At 49.0% G+C, this 20,938-nt stretch overlaps 3 protein-coding genes across 8 annotated transcripts in view; all 3 read left to right on the forward strand.

The window, feature by feature from the left end:
* IFT122 (intraflagellar transport 122) overlaps positions 1 to 9,367 on the forward strand; it is a 30,176-nt gene extending 20,809 nt beyond the window's left edge. For 3 of the 5 annotated variants that reach the window (XM_031605188.2, XM_031605198.2, XM_031605206.2), the window contains 10 exons: positions 1 to 103; positions 1,561 to 1,701; positions 2,689 to 2,786; positions 3,685 to 3,785; positions 4,749 to 4,914; positions 5,825 to 5,936; positions 6,381 to 6,509; positions 7,342 to 7,421; positions 8,071 to 8,235; positions 8,926 to 9,367. In XM_031605188.2, coding sequence (XP_031461048.2) covers positions 1 to 103; positions 1,561 to 1,701; positions 2,689 to 2,786; positions 3,685 to 3,785; positions 4,749 to 4,914; positions 5,825 to 5,936; positions 6,381 to 6,509; positions 7,342 to 7,421; positions 8,071 to 8,235; positions 8,926 to 9,015 — 1,185 coding nt within the window. In that variant the 3' untranslated portion in view covers positions 9,016 to 9,367. Of the gene's footprint in view, positions 104 to 1,560; positions 1,702 to 2,688; positions 2,787 to 3,684; positions 3,786 to 4,748; positions 4,915 to 5,824; positions 5,937 to 6,380; positions 6,510 to 7,341; positions 7,422 to 8,070; positions 8,236 to 8,925 lie in introns of those variants that run through there. The other 2 variants (XM_031605213.2, XM_090148504.1) reach the window with 2 other exon arrangements.
* A 4,974-nt stretch (positions 9,368 to 14,341) lies between these two features.
* RHO (rhodopsin) lies at positions 14,342 to 17,382 on the forward strand. The gene is made up of 5 exons (XM_031609429.2): positions 14,342 to 14,702; positions 15,540 to 15,708; positions 15,783 to 15,948; positions 16,078 to 16,317; positions 16,798 to 17,382. Exons 1-5 carry the CDS (start codon positions 14,342 to 14,344, stop codon positions 16,915 to 16,917), a joined length of 1,056 nt encoding a protein of 351 aa, XP_031465289.1. The 3' UTR covers positions 16,918 to 17,382.
* Positions 17,383 to 18,132: 750 nt separating this feature from the next.
* H1-8 (H1.8 linker histone) lies at positions 18,133 to 19,953 on the forward strand. 2 transcript variants are annotated; one of them, XM_031605176.2, is made up of 5 exons: positions 18,133 to 18,670; positions 18,807 to 19,090; positions 19,170 to 19,308; positions 19,382 to 19,440; positions 19,539 to 19,953. In XM_031605176.2, exons 1-5 carry the CDS (start codon positions 18,655 to 18,657, stop codon positions 19,860 to 19,862), a joined length of 822 nt encoding a protein of 273 aa, XP_031461036.2. In that variant the 5' UTR covers positions 18,133 to 18,654; the 3' UTR covers positions 19,863 to 19,953. The 2 variants fall into 2 exon arrangements, with proteins under 2 accessions (XP_031461036.2, XP_090004631.1); XM_090148505.1 differs by having other exon boundaries at positions 18,135 to 18,588.
* The last annotated feature ends 985 nt before the right edge of the window (positions 19,954 to 20,938 follow it).

The following is a 20,938-nucleotide window of genomic DNA, read 5'->3' on the forward strand; positions in this document are numbered from 1 at the left end:
GCATTTGCTTTGAGTGAAAAGCATCCTGAATTCAAAGATGAGGTCTATGTCCCTTATGCTCAGTGGCTAGCAGAGAATGATAGATTTGAAGAAGCCCAAAAAGGTAAGACTTTCTGATGGAGCACTCAAAATGTCCTCTGTACTTTTCCTATGCAGAATATGCTGTCTTTGCCCTGGAGAATTTCTTATCTGTGGTTTCAAAAACAAGTACAATCAATGGCTTCACACCTGTCTTAAAAATGAAGTAGCTGGAGGTCTCCTTTTTTAACTGCAAAGTCTGACGGACCTATTAGAAATGCTGGCATCCAAATATAGTTCCAGGTTTTCAATGTCATTACATAATTGAGCATGGCTTTGGCTTAAAAGCTGAGCTGTGTTTTGTTAATACTTTTATCCCAGGACCTCACAAACTGGAGTGGAAATAACAAATTTTCCTTATATCTAGGTAACATTCATTTTGTACAAGTAACATTTTCATCTTTAAGAGTTTTCATGGATGTTGTTAGGCTTATAAAATTGCTTAAAGAGAACTGTCAAGCTTCTACCATGTGGACAGGCTTCAGAATTTTACTCATAAGCTGTGCCAGGGATAAGGAGAGGTTGAAGCAAGCTCCATATGGAGCCGGCATGTTTTCAGTAGTTGCTTTACTCAGGTGCAGCTCCTTGTGACTTTTGCATCTGCTGTTTCCAGAGCCAGCTGGGATCTAAGGGTGTAACTGCATTTGCTTACAAGGCCAAGCTAGCGAAATGCCAGCCGTGAGCTGCCTGCATGCAGAACTGGGCTGTATGTCTCAGCACTAAGCCTTTGAGCAGCTGAGTGGTTTGCACATACAGATCTGTGAATATACGTGTGTTGTTCCCAGCTGGTTCCACAAAGCTCCGTGCTGTTGTGTCTTGGCTAATACAGATTCCACAAAATTGGGCGAGCAGGAGATCTCTGCGTGGGGATGTGAGAATGTGGCTTTATCGGAGCTGGCTTAAGTCAGGAGGCAATTGTGTTATCTTTATTTTGTTCCTTCATTGCCCTGTATGAAGACAGTGTTTGCCAAATGCGTTTATACCAAGTGAGAAGTCTGAATCCAACTTTATACTGGCTTCTGAGGTTCACTGAGAGAGAAGCTGTTAATGAGTGCTAGAAGGGTATAATAAATAGTATAATCTTTTAAAACATTTGGTGTTACTGACTAGAACTAATTTTAACTTTGTGTAGTTTTAAATGCAGGCGTGATCTGCAGTGCTTAAAGATTGCAATTGCTTGTATACAGATCTAATATTGTTTCTGTATTAAAAAAGAACAACAAAAACACCTGAGGTGTACAAAATATAGCAGCTCAAGAGCCCCCAAGACTGTGCAAAAGGCACAGAACACCTACAGCTGCATCTCACGTTCCATTAGTGTTGCTGCTTTCAAGTAGAAAAATACCAGTGTATAATCCCCTTCATCCTGCCCTGAATAGATGATTTGATATTGGCTGAATAGACCACTCTTAATTTAAAAACATTAATTTCAGCTAATTGATATAATCACACTGTAAAATCCCCTTTGTTTTGTCTTTGGAGCGTTCCACAAGGCTGGCAGGCAGAGAGAAGCTGTGAGAGTGCTGGAGCAGCTAACACACAATGCTGTGGTTGAAAGCCGATTTAACGACGCAGCCTATTATTATTGGATGCTTTCCATGCAGTGTTTAGATATAGCCCAAGGTAAGTAACTGAAAGGCTTTTATTTTTACCTTCTTGTGCATGTAGACAGACAATTGCTGAACTGTGATAGCATTGCTGCAGCTCCTTCACTGTTTTTTTTCTTTTATACTGTGCATAGTTTTGGCTTGTGCTATTTTTGTAGTCTCCTGGTTTTCCCATGCACTTATGTAAAACAGATGAGCAAAACAACAACATCGGCATGTGTAGGCCTTGTTTTGAAGTCTGGCTGGAATCAAAATAGTGCCTCCTGGGAGCCTGTACCCTCGTGTAGCTTCCCTCAACACACTGCAGCTAGAGAAGTGATTGGAGGGTCCAAGTACTGGTAACTGAAAGGTGGTTCTGGAGCTTAACATCTGCCCAGTACTTGATTGTAGGGTGGGGAGATGCTTTACAAATTGTTTCTGCCAACAAATACAAAACTGATTGTTCATGAGCTATCATCTGGTCTTCTGAGTGTATTTCTCTGGGAGGGAGGCAGAGCTAGTGCTCAGAAGAACTAACGTGGTAATGAATACAAAGGTTGATAGTACTGCGTTTTGCTCAGTGCTGTAAGTGCCTTTTTATTAGTTCATCTGAGAGTGCTGATATGTTGCCTCTCAGGTGTTGTGTGGAGACACAAATTGTTCCAATTTTCTTAGTAGTGTATTTAATATCTGTGAAGTATTTCAAAACTCACTTTATTTGTAAATTCTGAAGGTACGAATAAGCTTTCCAGTGATGCACGGCTGCTCTTTTTCCCTTTACCTAACCTGTAGCCTCTAGCTATGATAAAGCCATTGCCACTTATATTTCAGCATGCTTTTTGTTTGAAGTAGAAACTTGCTCCCAAAAATAGCAAGTGTGTATAACTTCTGTTTTGCATAGGTAGATGGGAGACACTTGGACTGGTGTGTACTTCTTTTGGGAGTATCATAATACATTGCTTTCTTCACACTGAGTCTCAAAGGTTTACCTGGGGGCTTACACTAATGCCTTTCCCTCTCACAGAGAATGAAGAACAGAAGACTGAAATGTTGCAGAAGTTTCATCACTTCCAGCAATTGGCCGAAGTTTACCATGTCTATCACTATATTCAAAGATACACTGTAAGATATTTATTTTAGAAGTTGTGTATGTGTGATTCCTGAATGGTTTTCTTTCAGAAGTCCAGAGATAAACAAACATTTCATGACTTCACACAATTAAATAGAGGGTAGATTAGTGATACTGTACAGCAACATTTCTGTGCTTTCTGTTGTACTGCACAAGAACTTCTCTTGTCGTAGTTCTTAAAAAGTGCAGTGCCATTTTAGCAGGTGTGTGTTTGTCTCAGTGTGTGCATAGAGAATATGATCATGGCTGACTCTCCACCCCCAGAACTTGCTTTGCTGACTGTGTTGGTTTGGTTCCAGCACCCCGGATGTCAAGTCCTTTACAGGCTGCAGTGGGTTCTTCCTTTAATCTGGGAAAGCAGGTTTATACAGCAGGCACCCCCTCATTTAGAGATTCTCACAGCATGTTACTTCGTATCAGTGGTGATAGATGTAAACTACTCCAAAAGACATGCAATCTTGAGGGGGGAGCTCCTGCTGCTCCCAGCAATTATAGTAATGTTTCTACCACTGTTGGTGAAAATATTTTCTGTGGAGCATATGAGAACCCTCTGATCCATGCCCTGCCCAAAAGAAGACTCTGTGTACCTGAGGTCTCTGCTAGTCAGACTATTTCAGGCCTCTCAGTAGTGAAGGCTGCACACTGTTCATGCCTTGCTTTTAAATAGCCTGGTAAGGATTCTATTTTAGCTGCATGGATCCATTTCTGTCTTTTTCTGCATGTAACAGGCATGAACTTTGGTGTTAAACATGTGAAATCCGTTTGGTTTGTTCTGTCAGCATCTCCTCTTTTTGCAGCTGCATGAAGGAGGGACAATACTTGGGATTCCTGGTGTTGTGATGTGCAGTGATATGAATTGTCTTAGAAATGTCTCTATTTTTAATTCCACAGGAGGAACCTTTCAGTTTCCACTTGCCTGAAACACTCTTCAATATTTCCAGGTTTCTGCTTCACAGCTTAACAAAGGAGACCCCCTTGGGGATCTCAAAAGTGTATCCTTCCAACACTGCACAGAATCTAGAGGCTGAGGTACAGGAAAAGAGTAATTGATGTTGAGCCACAGTGCAGAGATCTACTTTAGGGTATGTTCAGTTTCAGCTGTGGGTTATAGCTAATGGAAATCGACTTGTGCCCCTAAGGAAATAATCAGCACCTTCAAACCATTGTTTTTAACTGCACTACTTTTTTTTTTTTTTCTTTTCTTTCTAGTCTTGGAGAGCTGTACAAATCAACTAACACGTAATTCTCAGCCACCCACCCAGCATGATGTGTGACTTTGTCAAGGAGTATTAGTCATCCCAACAGGATGCTGCCTCTGAATCTTGACAGCATTGTTGCAAGAATCCTGAGCTAAGACAGGAGCAGGGGAAAAAAACAGGCACTTCTGCTTCATCTGAGGCTGTTATAGCTGTGCAGTGTCTCTCAACCTAACATTTGCACAACTTTGTGAATGCGTGTTACACATTTTGGAAGTCGAATTGTAGAGTCATAGAGTCCTTAGAGTTCGAAAGGACCTCTGAAGGCCATCTAGTCCAACTCTCTTGTAATGAACAGGGACACCACAGCTAGATCAGGTTACCTCGTACAAGGCCTTTGTGAACACTGCAGAAATGCATCTGTCAGACAACAGAAAGGGTCAGCAGCTGCCGTAGGGAGGGCATTTTTGCTTCCGTTATGGCTCTGGATGGGATGTTTGCTTTCTTTTAGTAACTTCCTCAGTTACATATTCTTTCAAAATGTCTTTCCTAGCATGCCTTGTTGTGGTTATGATTGGTAGCTTTCTGAACAGCAGTTACTGTTACATGCTAATGAAAGAGACTGTCCTTGTTCAGAGACACAGAGCTGGTGCTGCTCTGTGCAGCAGAGAAATGTGCCTCTTTGCACATCTTCTATGATTAGAAAGAACACTGTATTTTTTCCTAAATACGTATTTTTGTTCCTTAATTTAATTACAGTAATACATTATTTACCCTGGCAAAACAAAGTAAAGCTCTGGGTGCATATAAACTGGCACGTCATGCCTACGACAAGTTACAGGGACTGCAGATCCCAGCTAGGTTCCAGAAATCCGTAGAGCTGGGCAGCCTGACAATCCGGTCCAAGCCATTCCATGACAGCGAAGTAAGTAGTTTCGTGCTAATCATGAATATCTGAGTTGCCATATACACAAAGTCTGAAACATATTATGTGTAGGTCTGTGTTAGAATTCCATTTCTGCTGGAAACAGTCCTTTTATTGTTATCCTTTAGGGCAGGCTTCCTTTTGTTCCCGAGAACAAACTAAAACCAGTTATTTCTTTATGGGCAGGCAGCTTCTCTCCTCCCTCTTCTCTCTTTTATCTACCTTCCTCTCTGCCTATTAATTCTGTCAAGCCTTTTTCTGCGTGGTCTTTGTGTCTTTCTGCAGCTGGAGGTCACTTTCATTTGTCCTAACTCCTAGCACTCCTTCCCTCCTCCCCCTATCCCTTGGGTGACCTTCCTTCCTCAAGTCTTATTTTATCACCTTTTTTTCCTTAACTGAAGTCTGAATTTCTGTGGTGCTCTATAAAGCCATGTCTCATGGAGTAGTCACTAAAAATAAATCGTATTGTGCAAGTGAACATGTACCTGGCCAACTGAAATAATAGAAACAGAGTCTTAAGAATGGCCTAAAATAACTGTGCTCTTGAAAATAAGAGAGATGAATTGATTGGATAACTTGAATTTGACCAAATCTGTGAAGGAAAAAAAAAAAAATTGCTTCAACAACCTTCTCTTCAACTTCTTTTGGCACTGTGTGTTTGCTCCAAAATTCTGCTCCTTACCACAAAGACAAGGAGAAATTTCATTGTTAGAGTGGCAAAGACAGCTACTTCTAATGTGAAAGCATTTTCAGATGTTAAAGGATGTGTTTTCACAGCAGTATTTCTTCGGGTCAGGGACTGATGTAATATCAATGGTGTAAACCTAAGGAACTCATGTTTAGTTGAAACCAAGAGTAGTGACTGTGCTGACCTGTTTGCAATCACTGTGCTGTGTGTGTGTCTTTGCAGGAGCTTGTGCCCTTGTGCTATAGGTGCTCTACCAACAACCCTTTGCTAAATAACTTAGGGAATGTCTGCATTAACTGCAGACAGCCTTTCGTCTTCTCCGCTTCTTCCTACGGTGCGTTGGAGTATCACAATTTTGTTGTGCTTTTCAAGTAGGTAAATGTTAAAGTGAACAGGATCAGCTAGTACTTGATTTGTTCCCCATGCAGTGTTGTTTGGACAAACCTTTCCTTTGAATGTTGTTAGATTGGACTGAGTGACTGCTTCTTGTCCCAGGGATGGCTGCATCTCACTGCACGATAGCAGCAGCAGAGCATTGCTGTTGTGTGGAAACCTGAATGTATAAAGTGTTTAGAAAGTGTTTAGTGCCATTGCCATCCTTTGAGAGTGTGGGGGAGGTTGGTTTTGGGTTGGTTTTTTTTTTTTCATCATGAGAACATGTGGGGGAACACATTACAGAAGGTGAAGGAAGTTAATTTTCGTTGAAGGGCACAGTGTTTTCTAGGAGGCTGTTCTGTCATCGTGCCCATCCAATGCTTCCTGTTTTCACACCCTTTAGAAGTACTGCATCTGGTTGAGTTCTATTTGGAAGATGGTATCACAGATGAAGAAGCTGTATCTCTCATTGATCTTGAAGCTCCAAGATTGAATAAAAGCGGGAATAAATGGCAAGAGATGATGAGTGATGGTATCCTGCTGATTAAAAATTGCTTCCAGTCCCTTTCTTAGGAAAAAAAGAAACAATTGGATGTTGTTGTTGTTGTTTGTTTTTGTGTGTGGTATTTTTTTTTGCCATACAACAAAAAACATATGTTGTGTTTCCTTTTTACATTGGTGTAACAACCAGAGTGGTCTTTTAACCTAATATTTTTGTAAAGCTTGTTCATCACAAAAACACTTCTAATCATGTGGTATTGATCTTTTTAGCAGTGCAATGCCACGCTGTACCTATTCTCTTGTAACTGCTTTCTGTGGAGAGTGGGGAGAACCTGAAGTGTGTTACTTCCTTCCAAAAACAGCCTGCTCCAGAGGCTGCTTTCTCCTTCACAAGGGAAACCAACGTGGACTTCCTTCATAACAATCTGTTTTGTAATGTTTCGGCACCCAGAGCCCCCAGTTGCTGGGTGGAGCACTGGGAGCAGAGCAGTGCACAAGAAAATACAGTCCCTAACTGAAACAACTTGAGACATAACTCAAAGAGGTTGCTTCGTGTGCTTTCTGCAGTGTGAGAAGCAGACAGACAGGAAATAAAGCAGAGCTGATGTCATATTTGCTTATAGTCAATTTTGCTGTTCTACAGCAGTTGCAGTGATAAAATTCTGTAGTTACTGTAATCAGAGCAAGCCCTTCTCCAGTATGTTCTGTAACAGTCTGGGCAGTCTAGCAGATTGAGAATACTTTGACCCCGAGGAGGAACAAGGGTACCAGTCCTGCTGGAATGATGCTCTGTTTATTCTGTGAGCTAGAGCTCACAGCTGATCTCAGAGGAACTGTAGTTCTTCCTTAAGAAGTACACCTAGATGCACAGAGTCTGAGGCTTAATGACAGCGCAGTTATTATTGAAGACGATGATCCCTTTACTGCAAAACTGAGCTTTGAGGTAAGAGCTTTACCTGCATCTTGCAGTCATTTCTTTCCTGCTACCAGTAGGAATCCAGAGGAGATTTTGCTTTAGTGCACGCTGCTCTTCTAGTGTGAATGTGTGATGTAGACTCCCACAAAAGAGATACAAAGCAAGGATCCAGGAGAGAGGCCCAGAACATGAGAGGGAAAGGGATTTATGAGATGATAACTCCTGTTTTAAAATAAATAAATAAAAGCAAAATGTTTCCTCTGCTGGGAAATGCCCTGAGAAAGAGGCACATACAAAGATCTTAAAATAAATGTTCCTGAAATTTGGTTTTAGCATTGTGCAGTGTCTTCCCTGGCTCTTTGTGTGTCAGGCAGTATAGCCATAAAACAGTCATTACTATGAGGTTTTAATACTTGCCCCTGGGCACAAGTGTTATTTGCAAGGAGCTGTGTTAACATGTAACAGAAATTCATGGAGAACAAGTTAGAGATGCAGCTGGACGCTGCTCTCACGGAAGCTGTTGGTAAAAGTGACAGTGAGGGTAGAACCAGGCTCAGGCCGGTTCTGTATTAGCTTATTCTACTGAGTTGTTCTTTGCATTTCACAAGATCTTACTAATCCTCAAAGGACTTTGCAGTTGGTAACAGTAATTCTTTCTAAACCTTCTTACCTGCAGCAAGGCGGCTCAGAGTTTGTTCCCGTGGTTGTGAATCGTGCTGTTCTGCAGTCAATGAGTCGGAGGGACGTCCTGATTAAACGCTGGCCCAAGCCGCTGCGGTGGCAGTACTACCGCTCCCTGCTGCCCGATGCCTCCATCACCATGTGCCCATCGTGTTTTCAGGTACTCTTCATTGAGAGGATCAAACAACCCCAAAGCCACTGCCCCTGAGAAATCAGTGAATTGAAGTAATTGATATGCCGTACTTTGAAACACTTTCAGAAAATTAACGAGTGATGTAGAGACAGAAGGCAATGGAAAACAAAATGAGCAATGTGATGCTCAGAGAAATGGCTGCATTCCTAAAAGCTTGAGGTAGCTGAGTTTGGGAAGAAAGGGTTGAGAAGCTGCACTGGCAGTAGTAGTCTGAGCTCCATGGGCAAATCTCAGCTGAACAGCAAATGGTGATTTGTGGTCACTCCTTTTGCTCTGCCTCTCTGACATCCCATCTGGTCTAGCAGGGAGTCACTCCAGTAAACTGGGTTGGCTTTTGGTTCAGTCCCTCTAGTAATTCTTCCCCTCTCAAAAACGGCTTTCTGAAATGCAGGAATTCAGTCTCATTTGGTTACATGCTCTCCAGTTTTCATCCTTCCCTCTGGAAAAGTAATTGATTGGTTTGAGCATCTTCAACTACATTGGCAGTGGTATTTGCTTCTATATTCTGGGTTATAGCTCTGACAAGTAACTGGAAGCAAGAAAGGCAATTCTTGTTTAATAGTAGCTTCAGAAGGTGTAAGAAACCCCCTTGAAATTCCATTTTCTTTGAGTTAGTCAGAGGCTAACTTGTCCCTCAATCTGTCTCTTAATTCATAGATGTTTCACACAGAAGACTATGAGCTGCTTGTACTCCAGCATAACTGTTGTCCATTCTGTCGAAGGAGAATAGATGAGTCAAACCAATGAAGAAAGGTGATCTTATACCTCAGCTAAGAGCCTTCCCTACTGACTTGGCAAGGCACCTCTTGCATTCTTAGATTTCCTAACAACTTCGTTGTCATCTTGTTCTATTTTGGACATGAGTGAAACAGTGGTGAAGGAAATTAAACTTTTTTTTTTTTTTTTTTAATGGAAATGTCTGTTTTGGTGAATGTCATCTGTTTCCCAGATAAGCAGCTGAAGTGCCACAGGTTTTTACAGAAATGTTTCTAGGGTCAAATTAACCTACATAATTGTTTTTATTCCAACTTGTGTTAGAACTTAAAAATTTGTCTTTAATATGTACCTGTTATTGACAGAACTTCAAATAAATGGGACTATTTTTCAGTACTGTTTGTCTCAGAATTTCTTTTTAACCTGTGTGGAATTCGTGCTTGTTAAAATCCAAATAACAGGTTGAGCATGGAAATACCTATTTCATGTTAACTGAGATACTCACATGTAAGTTCCTTCTCTGATTCTAGTAACATCAGTGTGTTTACCATTAATGAAAGAAAAGCCACTGACTTAATGGGCTAAAATGAGTATATTTGCATGCTGAGAAGTATTAAGTTGCCAGGAAGGAATATCAAAGCAAGTTGAGGACTCATAGACAGCCAGTGCTTTCCCACAGTTCCTCCTCTATACCAAGGACAGGAGAGTTCTTTGCTGAGAAGAAAATTGTTGTGATGCAGCTCACTGTGTTAATAAAATCATGGAATAGCTCTCAGGAATACTGACATCCTTTCAGCTCCTGTGGTGTGATCTGAGTGTACCTTTGTGGTGGGGGCACACGTGCCAGTCTGAGCTAGCACGGCTCCATTGACCATCATGCTGACTGGAAGAGGTGATGTGCTGAAGAAATATTTCTGATCAGCGTTTTCCCAGCACTTCTTCATGCCAGAGCCATGGGAAGCAACGTAAGAAGGTAGGAGGAGATGGACCTACCTTCCAGTATTTTGGGTTCTGTTTTGTTTTTTTTTACTATTGCCAACTAATTGCTGAGAGTGAGGGGATTTTAATGACCTGGCTGTTTAACCAAATGTCGTAGTTTCATCCCATGCAGCAGCTAAGCCCCCATGCAGTTGTGTGCTCACTTCCCACCCACCTCGACAGAACAGGAGAAAATCAAAAGAGAGCCAAAGTGGAAAAGGTTGTGGGTCAACATAAAGGGAGTTTCATAAGCAAAGCCATGTTTGCCAGCAAAGCAATGACAAATTTATTCATTGCTTCCCCACGCGGGCAGATGTCCAGCCACTTCCTGGAAAGCAAGGCCTCAGTATGAGTCATGGTTACATGGAAAGATGAGCATGATGTCATCAGGCATGGACCACCCCTTGGGTCAGCAGTCCTGGCTGTGTACCCTTCCAGCTCCTCGTCCACTTCCGACCCATTGCTGGGCAGCAAAGTGGGGAACAGCAGAAGCCCTCAACACTGCCAGCAGTGCTCAACAATAGCTAAAGCACTGATGTTTTATCAAGACTGTTTTTAGTTGCAAATCCAAAACACAGCACCACGTGGGCTGCTCTGAAGAATGTTAACTCCATTCTTGCCAGGCCCAGCACACAGAAATACTCCGGTATGGTTGAATCTCTTGAGGGTGTTCACTGAGTTGTTCTGCAAGAGCTTGAGAATTCACGTGGACAACCAGCTGGGCCGGGTTTGAATGGAAAAGTGATAGATCTCTTGACTTTAATCCAGTTTAAATTGTGCCTGCCTCAGCATAAGTGTTATTGTTATGGCATCCTCTCTTCCATAAGCCTCTCTTTCTTTTGCTTGGGAAATTATGTTATTGTATTAAGCTGTTGGCTGAGATTGGTGGCTGCTGGTAAAACAGCTACTGTGTAAACAACAGCACTTTGCATGTGATATCAGTGTGTGCTCGAGTTCCTCTGGAAAGTGATGCTTTGAAATCTACGCTGCTGTGAACCCCACCTGCAGTGCTGCGTTCAGCTCTGGGGCTCCCAGAGTCAGAAGGACACAGAGCTGTTGGAGTGGGGCCAGAGGAGCTGTGAGGATGCTCAGGGCTGGAGCACCTCTGCTATGGAGCCAGGCTGAGAACTGGGGATGTTAGGTCTGGAGGAGACTGGGGGGACCTCACTGTGCCCTCCCAGTACCTACAGGAGACCTACAGGAGGGCTGGGGAGGGACTCTGTCAGGGAGCGTAGTGATAGGACAAAGGGTAAAGGCTTTGAAGTAAGAGATGGTGGTCTTAAATTAGTTTCTGGGAAGACATTTTATACTGCTGGGGCAATGAGGCCCTGGCAGTGCTGCCCATCCCTGGAGGTGCCCGAGGTCATGGATGGGCTCTGGGCAGCCTGAGCTGGAGGGGCAGCCAGTCTATGGCAGGGGGAGGGCTGGGGGCTGTGACTTCCCTTCCAACCCAACCATGCACCATGCTGTGATTCTATCAAATGATGCTGTAGGGTTTCTGCATCCCTCAATGGTTCCTGACCAAATTTGCTTAATTTACCACTTTAAAAACATTCTGTTCTAATTAGTGCTTGTCTGCTTTCTGACTCGTATATCAGTTTGCAATAAAGACGTTGCGACTGACATTGATAAACAATGCTGTTTGATATGTGAGCCAGCATGCAATTCAGCTCATTCTCCCAGAAATGAGCTGGCTTTGCAGAGTAGCAGAAATGAAAAATTATAAAAATAAATAGACAAGGTTTGTAATTACACAGAGACAGAATGGATCAAACGAGGAAGCTTCATTTATTTATTTATTTTTAATTTTTTTTGTGAATATGGTCTGGGTTTGAAAAGCACACCGGGCTTTTCCAGGCAAAGCTGCACTCCACGCATCTCATAAAGTGGAAAGATGTGCCAGTTCCAGATGCCTTGTGCAGCTGAAGCTCCCTGGTGACTTCGTGATGAGAAGGCTCTGGATGTGCAGAAGTCCCACCACGAAGCCGTTCTCTGAAGCTTTTGTGGGCGGTTCACCAACTGTTCTCTTCCATTTGCCCTGCACTCTCCCTTGTCACCACTCACCGCTCGCCTTTCCCACCGCTGGACTCCCGCGGTGACGCACCTCAGCTCTCAGCTCAGCACGGCAGCTGCTAACCTCAGCAGGGGCTTATTGCATCAGAGCTTTACGTGGCGTATTTGTGCACTGGGAAGATAAACCTGTAATCTGATGTGCCCGTGTATGGATATGAACAGCTGCATCTGCAATTAGCTAGAGGCACTTCTCCGGCCTTGGCAACACATGAAAAGTTAATTGGGAGGGACTTAGTACCAGCAGAGGATGTGTGAGGAGGTGGCATTTGCACACTGACAGAAGGAGGACGTTGGTGGCTGTGCAGGGCAATCGAGGCCCACCTTTGGTTATGGGAAGCCAGGCTTTCAGTGGTAGCAGCGCTTCTGTGAGATCTTCCCCACGTAGAGGAAAGGTTTCTCTGCTTGGTCTTCTCTTTGAAGAGAACACAAAGCTTTCTGCTTTTTCCCTTTGATCTGTTTTGCATGCACTGAATTAACCTGCAGGCAACACTGGTAAAAACATGGCAGGAATTGAAGCTGGTTAATTAAGGCCAAGGTGACACAAGCCCTTGCTCATCTCTCACCTGTGAGCTCCAGGCCTGGTGCATCCCCCTCTGCGCTGTTTGGGCACTCAGATACCTCTCCTCTGCTCTTGGCTGCGAGGAAAGGTCAGCCCAGCTCCCTAGAGCAGCCTGAAATGCAACTGCTGTGGAGGTGCTCAGGTCCTGCCAGAGTCCTGCTGCTGCCAAGGGCCGAGCAGTCCTTCTCTGACCTCTGCAGGGACACTGGCCGGTCCTGGCATGCCAATGGAATGGTACTGATGTTGAGAATAACACTGGCATAGTGAGAAAAGTGATAAACGGAGGATGCAAAAAAGGGAAGAGATGGGGGCAAATAGCTTTGGAAGCTGAAAGACTAATCACAATTATGTGAACTATAAAGAATAACCTTGTCCTGCAAAGAGATCCTTTGTGGTAGGCTCTGATTTGCTCCCCTTGCTGTACATGCTGTCCCACTGTTTCTGAAAAGTTAAAACCAGATAACACCTAACAGCTGCTGGCTGGCATGAAGAATGTTCCAAGCAACACTGGGCACATCAAGTAGGAAAACAGATCCAACGACAGCTTCTCCTGCAGCTCTACTGCCCACCTACATGGAATTCATCACTTCTGCAAGGTTTCAAGGGGACTGAAGATGTCTGTCACCAGAATAAGAGGTCGAATGTTGGCTTCAGCTCAGAACTTGTGCCTTGTCCATAACCCTTCTCTGGATCAAGGCAGAATGATATCTGTCCAAGACAGATGGACAAGGTTATTTTGTGGGTGCTGCTGATGTAGCTGCTGTGATGCAAACCATGTATAAAGCCAAGAAGAGAGGAGGTGATGCAACTGGAAACCTGCTAGCAGGATCAGTGCTTCACTGTGTTGTTCAAACCTTCTCAGACAAATTTTGCATACAAGAAGGGCTGCTGCCAAACACAGCCTTTCATCAGCCTACCCCTGTAATGGCAGCTGTGACGAGACAGGCTGCTGTCACAGCCCTGCAGTCCTGCTGTAAGAGCAGACCCTGCTATGGAGGGACTGCATCGAGCACATCCAGCCCAGCCATCGCTGCAGTGCCCAAACCCATGGCCTGGGGGTTCTGAACCACAAAATTCACTCCTGTTTGCTTTGGTCAAGTGCAACCACAGGAAGGATCCTGTGTGCTCTGTCCTTCTCTGGCACTCTCACCTGTGGGCCCAGTGGTATCGTGTCCCGTTTCCCACATCCCTGTGGGTAAACTGAGGTATTTGGAACTGATGGGCACTGCAGCCTGCGATGGGCTGTCGGGCACTCCGTGGGGCAGAGGCAGCACAGGCTGCGGGCGTCCAGCCCAGACTGCAGCATGCAATGAGTGCGCTGGGCCCAGGCAGCAGGCGCTCAGCCCTCAGGCAGCGGCACAGCATGCTGGGGAGTGAGGTGTGCAGGGGGGGCTGCGCTCCAGTTCCAGTGCACAAGCAGTGCAGAGCTACTTGTCTGTGTATGACCATGAACCACAGTCTCCAGCAATGACAGTGTGGGCCAGAAACAGGTGTCACCTTAAGACCTGCCCAGAAAAGCCAATTACCCCTGGATGATTATGATTAATAACTCTCTTAGCCCTAATCGCGCTGACACCGATGCCTGCAGCTTACCACAGGGGGCACTTTATAAGGGACGCCCTACGGCTGCTTCTCTGCGGGGCGACAGCGAAGGCTGGGCGCTGGTGGGAGCCCAACTGCAGGGGCGATTCCCCCACACACCAAACCCGACACTGAGAGCGACTGAGAGGCGCCCCACAAACCGCAGCCATGAACGGCACGGAAGGCCAAGACTTCTACGTGCCCATGTCCAACAAGACCGGGGTGGTGCGGAGCCCCTTCGAGTACCCCCAGTACTACCTGGCTGAGCCCTGGAAGTTCTCGGCGCTGGCTGCCTACATGTTCATGCTGATCCTGCTCGGCTTCCCCGTCAACTTCCTCACGCTGTACGTCACCATCCAGCACAAGAAACTCCGAACGCCTCTAAACTACATCCTCCTGAACCTGGCGGTCGCCGACCTCTTCATGGTCTTTGGAGGCTTCACGACCACCATGTACACCTCGATGAACGGGTACTTTGTCTTTGGAGTAACAGGGTGTTACATCGAGGGCTTCTTTGCTACGCTGGGCGGTGAGTTCTCCAAATTTTCAAAAATCTGGCAGAAATTTCCCCAGGTTTCAGGAGAGGGCGTGAGAATGCCCAGCTGCTCTGGGGAGCCGGGCTGTGCGCGCCAGCCCTGCTGCTGCTGCAGCATCTGCAGTGCTACTGGGTGGGAGGTGAAGAAAGTGGCAAATGGTGCTTTTTTTTCAAGCCTTATTTTGGTAGCCACCTGTTCCGTCTCCTGCGAGCAACAGCATAGCCATGAAAAGTAACCTACAGCAGACTGTGCAGCTGCTGGATTTGCACATCCTTTTGGCTTGCTTTTTGACAGGAGAGCTGACAGTTTTTTCTGGAGCAGTGGGGCTGAGCGTCACTGCTGTGGGGCGGCGTGCAGCGCGGCGCAGCCCAGCAAAGCTGCCTCCACTGTGCCATCCAGCCGCTGATTAGCAGTGTTAAATTAGGGCTGTGTCTGAGAACGGCCCCCCTGGCCAGCTCAGCTCCCAGCCAGACTGCAGGCAGCTGTCGGCGGGGTCAGGCCCCCAGGCACAGATGACCTGAGCAGAACCTGGAGGCAGTGCTGCAGGTCAGAGTGGGGCCGTGGGCATGTGGATGCAGTGCTGTGCGGGAGGAGGGCGGGATCCAGCAGTGGATCCCAAGGCACAGCAGCACAGCGGTTACCGCTGGGAGTCTGCAGGCATCTTCTGGCTCCTCCTCACCGCACTGGTATTTGTCCTCCGTTCCGTTCCGTCTCTGAGCGCTGGTTGGAGGTTCACTGCTGATGGGGTCTTCCCCGTGCCGGGAATGGCGTGCCTTTGTCCTCCCATCATTTGAGGTCCCCGTTTCTCCATCCCTCTCTCCCCGGTGCAGGTGAAATCGCTCTCTGGTCACTTGTCGTCCTGGCCGTGGAACGATACGTGGTGGTCTGTAAGCCCATGAGCAACTTCCGCTTCGGAGAGAACCACGCCATCATGGGGGTCGCGTTCTCCTGGATCATGGCCATGGCCTGCGCAGCCCCCCCGCTGTTCGGCTGGTCACGGTAGGGAGGAGCCTGGGCACGGAGTGCGGGGTGTGGGCAGCTCTGCTGGCGCTGACCGCCCCGTGTGCTCACAGGTACATCCCCGAGGGCATGCAGTGCTCGTGTGGGATCGACTACTACACGCTGAAGCCGGAGATCAACAATGAATCCTTTGTCATCTACATGTTCGTGGTCCATTTCATGATCCCACTGACCGTCATCTTCTTCTGCTATGGGAACCTGGTCTGCACTGTGAAGGAGGTGGGTGCTGCCCAGGGGGTGGGGGCTGTGCCGGGCTCCATACGGTGACAGAAGGGAGCGGTACCCCCGGCCCTGCACCCACACAGACCAAGCCCTCCTGATTCCACCCCCCCCACTCTCTGCCCGCAGGCTGCCGCCCAGCAGCAGGAGTCTGCCACCACCCAGAAGGCAGAGAAGGAAGTGACCCGCATGGTGATCATCATGGTCATCGCCTTCCTCATCTGCTGGGTTCCCTACGCCAGCGTCGCTTTCTACATCTTCACCAACCAGGGCTCAGACTTCGGACCCATCTTCATGACCATCCCGGCATTCTTTGCCAAGAGCTCTGCCATCTACAATCCTGTGATCTACATTGTAATGAACAAACAGGTAACTGCCAGCTGATTGCCTCTGTAGTGTTTCTCTTTGTAACAGCGGGGAGCTCCCACACCTCCAGCACACCGCGAGCCGCAACGGGATTCCAGGTACTGAGTGCTGGTGTGCAGGAGAGTGAAGTGCAGCTCACTCCTTCACACTGTGCAGCTCTCATTGATGCAAGCATCCACCTGAGAAATGTGCACGCTGGCCCAGCAGAGCGGCTGGGGCTGCCTCCCCCAACTCTGAGCGCTGGGAGGGAGACTTCACCAGCACAGTGCCCCTGGTGCAGACATGCTGGAGGGTCCCATGCAGTTCCCACTGCAGCACGTGGGATCTGTACCTGCATTTGCTCCTGCTGTGGCGGTTCTTCTGCTGGACAGTGCCCATGGCATTGCCAGGCTCACTTCTCACCACCCCCAACTCTGGGCCCCGTATGAAGGCAGCCGCTCAGCAGCCCTCCACCCTCACCACGCTGCTTCCCCTCTCTTCCAGTTCCGTAACTGCATGATCACAACCCTCTGCTGCGGCAAGAACCCGCTGGGCGATGAGGACACATCTGCTGGAAAGACAGAGACCTCCTCCGTCTCCACCAGCCAGGTGTCCCCTGCATAGGTCCCACCGCACCAACCTTGCCCACTGCCAGCGCCTGCCCGCTTCAGCACAGCCCTGCGGGGCGGGCCGCTCTCCCAACCATAGCAACCCTGGGAACAAGGCTGTGAAAATGTACACGTTTTTGTAATTAAAATGCAAAAGCTTAGCTCCTCCACTGGCATAACTCCGTGTTTCTCTCTCTGTTGATTCACTGAGAGCTCACACCTGTTGCACCACGCAGGCTCTGCAAAGCCCGGGCACAGCGGAGCCACTGCCACCTCCCTCACCCCAAACTCAGGGCCTCGCGGGGCAGAGGCTGAGCCCCTCCCGGCTCCACTGCCGCAGACAGAGCCTGGCAGCCACCAGCAGCCGCTGGGCCCCGGCAGGGGGCTGTGCTGGGGCAGGCCGAGCACCGACAGATGCCCACTGCTCAGAGCCCCGTGTCTGGCCCTGCCCAGCACCTCAGATGAGCACTGCCACAGCTCTGGGATGACGGGTGGGTTTTGGTGCCCTCCGTGCGGCAGAGGTGGTGGTGCAGATCCCACCTGAGCAGGTGGCACAGCGTGGTGCAGCTGTGCCCCGCTATGGCTGGGCGTGCTTGGGTGCTCCCGGCGTTGGCCCCTTGGCAGCCCCACTCACTGCCCCCCAGCAGGACGCAGCCCTTCCCTCCCAGCCATCCACAGACCCTCCCTGTCAGCTGCAGCCCAGCTCAGCGTCAGCCCACGTAGGAGGCTTTGGCCGGTGCTCGTGCTTTTGAGGACGGATTGGTGCATTGCTGAGCTTCCTCCGTGTTAGAGCAGGCAAGACATGGGAGCATATGGTGCAGAGACACCGGCATATGTTCCAGGCACTACAAGATGGCATATTGCAATTGTAGCAGTGTTCTTCAATTTTATTTTTAGCTCAGTTATACAAATAAGATGTTTTTCTTGCTGTTCAGCGTTATCAACATTTGAAACTATTTTTGTACATTATTATCCTCTCTGATTTCTAATCCTATGCAGCTTTGCGAGGTCTAATAAGGAACATACAGAACCCATGCAAGTTAAATCTTTAATAAAGAGCAATTTGCAAGTACAATTCTCTCATTATTTTTTTTTTTTAATCGATACTTCTGCATATTCAGTGAAATCTGAAGATTAACGGTTTATGAATAATTCAGTGTTTAGGCTGATGTCTGATTCATGTACTGCAAATCCGAGGGCTGCTTTTGGAGGGAAGAGGAGGACGCTCGGGTGTTTGTCGCTGCCCGTCGAGGCCGCGCTCCGCAGAGCCACGCGGTGCTCAGCGGCTGCTCGGTGATGCGGCTCCGCCACCCGCGCTGAGCCCTGTGGCAGCACTGCCGCGGCGCTGGCCCTGCACTGGGGCACGTAGGGCTGCCCGCACGCGGGGCCGGGAGCGCCGTCCTCTGAGCACGGCAGCAGCGAGGTGCGAGCGAACACCCGTGGCTGCTGCAGGAGCCCCACGCGGCCCACCGTGCGTTTAGGGGAGTTCACAGCGCGTGCCTGGGGCCGCCGCTCCCCCTCCCGTCCTTTTCCAACCGTCTGCTCGCAGCGTTCCTTCTCCTTTCAGCCTCTCACAAAGATTTGGAAGGAGCACTCGGACCCACCTGTGTCCAGTGCGGTGGGGACCCGGCGATTAGCAGCTGCCCAACCGGCCGTTACCGTGCCGAATCAGATAAATGAGCTGCAGGTGAGGTGGGCCTGAGAACCGGGTTGAGGCTGCAGTGCCCGGTGGGCGTCTGGGAGCTGCGCTGCCATGGAGCCCCAACCAGGTCGGGGCCGCAGCGTGCGGGCGCCGCGGTTCCTTTTCTGGGGGCGGGCGCGGTGACGCTCTTTGGCTTTGGAGGACTGCAGTCCTCGGGGCTGCGAGCGCCTTCGCCTCACGCTGCCGTTCTGTATCCCTCGCAGCCAAAGCCGCCGGCGCTGCCCGGCTCTCCAGCCTGCTCGCCCGGGGCCGGCGGAGCCGCCACCCCCCCACGCTGCACATGGTGCTCGAGGCGCTGCAGGCGCAGGATGGGAAGAAGGGCGTCTCGGTCGTCGCCATTAAGCGCTTCATCCTGACCAAGTACCCCGCGGTGGACCCCGTGCGCCTCAAGTATCTGCTGAAGCGGGCGCTGGCGACCGGGCTGAGCCGCGGCTTCTTGGTGCGGCCCCACAACTCCTCCGCCCTGGGGGCCACGGGGCGCTTCAAGGTGAGCGGGGCTGCGAGAGCGGGGCTGGGTTGGGCGCTGCCAGTGCTGCTCCCACGTTCTGCTCCTTCCCTGCACCCAGCTCGCTCCTAAGAGGCTGCAGCAGAAACAGGCGGCGGGCCAGGAGGATCCCGGGGAGGGACCGGCCCCGAAGACGGGACGCAGAGGTGCTGCCGAGGCTGCCCGAGCCCCTGCGGTGGTGCGGAGCGATGGAGGGCAAGGTAATGGCAGGTGGCCTGGGGCGGGCCCCCGTGAGGTGCTCTGCCCGTGCTCATCCGCTGCTCCTTTCTGCAGGCGCTGCCAAGGAGAAGCCAAAAGCAGTGAAGAGGAAGCCAAGGGCAAAGTCTGCGGATGTGAGTACGGCTGGGTGACAAGGCCAGGGGATGCCAGCACTGCACCCAAGCTGTGGGATGTGGCATGGCAGCAGCCTGAAGCACTCTGTCCCCTCCAGGCTCAGCCAGCGGTGGGGAAGGCCAGGAGTGATGGAGCAAAGGCCCACCAGGCCCCTGGCAAAGGGCGGCCGCAGCCCCCTGCAGCTCCTGCTGCCAGGGCTGTGCAAGAGGACAGTGCTGACCACCCTGCTGGTGCTGGGGTGAAGAGACCCAAAAAGACTCCAGCAGCCAAGAGCAAAGGGAAGGTTCCTGAAGAGGCCCAGGAAGTTGCCTTGAAGAAAGGAGGTAAAGCCAAGGCAGGGAAGCCCCAGGCAGCTCTGGGTGCCGGCCAGGGGAGAAAGGCCAGAGCACAGGAGGCAGCTCCTGGCAGGAAGGTATCGTAGGGGCCCCAGGACTTTGACAGCACAGCACCATCCCCAGCTGAGTCTGGGCTTTGGGGTAGGAGCTGGTTTTAATTCCCAGGTGTTAATTCTCTGTTCATCCACTACTAATAAAGGTTGTCTGATTCATGGAATAGCACAACTCCTGCTCTGCATGCCCATCACTCAAGGCCAACATCCTTCAACCCAGGATGAATCCGCAGCCTTGCCCCATGTAAGGTGGGAAGGCACGTAGACTTCTGGAGTGGCAGTGAGCTGTTGGCTCCTGTGAGCAGTGCTGGAGTGACTCTGAGGGACCGTGTGTATGCAGGCTGGTGGTGAGCCCAGCGCAAGGTGATGCCCAAGCAGGGGCTCTGGGCTGCAGTGAGACTTGAAGTGGTGACAAGCCCTGGGAAGCTCAGGGCTTGTCACCACTCCCACAGCTTTGGTGCAGGGGATGTCTGACCTCAAGCCCTCCCATCTGCCCTTGCGCTAATGCCTGGCTGAGCTCAGATTACAGCAGTGCCAGGGCAGTAGGGATGGTGCATTCGTGGTCTGCAGCGGTGGTTGGAGCTGCCTAAGCTCCACCCATATTAAAGAGGAAGGTAGTGCTTTAGGGCTCAAAAAAGAGCTTGGGGTGTTTGCAGCAGACTGTAGGATTGCTCATGCTATTGTTATCTGTCTGCATAGCACCCACCCCAAAACCTGTCTTGCTAGCTTCTGCTGGCCAATGTATGAAAGCTTTCTTACGATAGTTTTAAATGCCTGAATTTCTCCTGCTCTGTGCAGAACAGCTCTTCTGAAGGTCAGTCTGATAATGCAAAGGTTGTCAGTCCTCCTGGGTGGGAGAAAGTAAGTGGAAGTAAAACTCTCTTCCTAAAGAGGATTTAACTAATCTTCAGCTGGCTTTGCCAATGCCCTCCAAGGCTTCTGGACTTGCTGTGCGGCTTAAGCAAGAGCTGAGCAAACTAACTACTTTTAAACTTCAGCCTTGGCCACGTTGATGCATCTTTAAATCTGAACTCATGTTTCCCAGGGTCAGGGCGAGGGATACTGCAGCAGTAACCCAGCAGAACTCAGCTGTACCTTCAGTAGTAGTC

Source organism: Phasianus colchicus, chromosome 11 (genome assembly GCF_987193195.1).
Source record: "Phasianus colchicus chromosome 11, bPhaCol1.hap1.1, whole genome shotgun sequence".
NCBI classification, from domain to species: Eukaryota; Metazoa; Chordata; class Aves; order Galliformes; family Phasianidae; genus Phasianus; species Phasianus colchicus.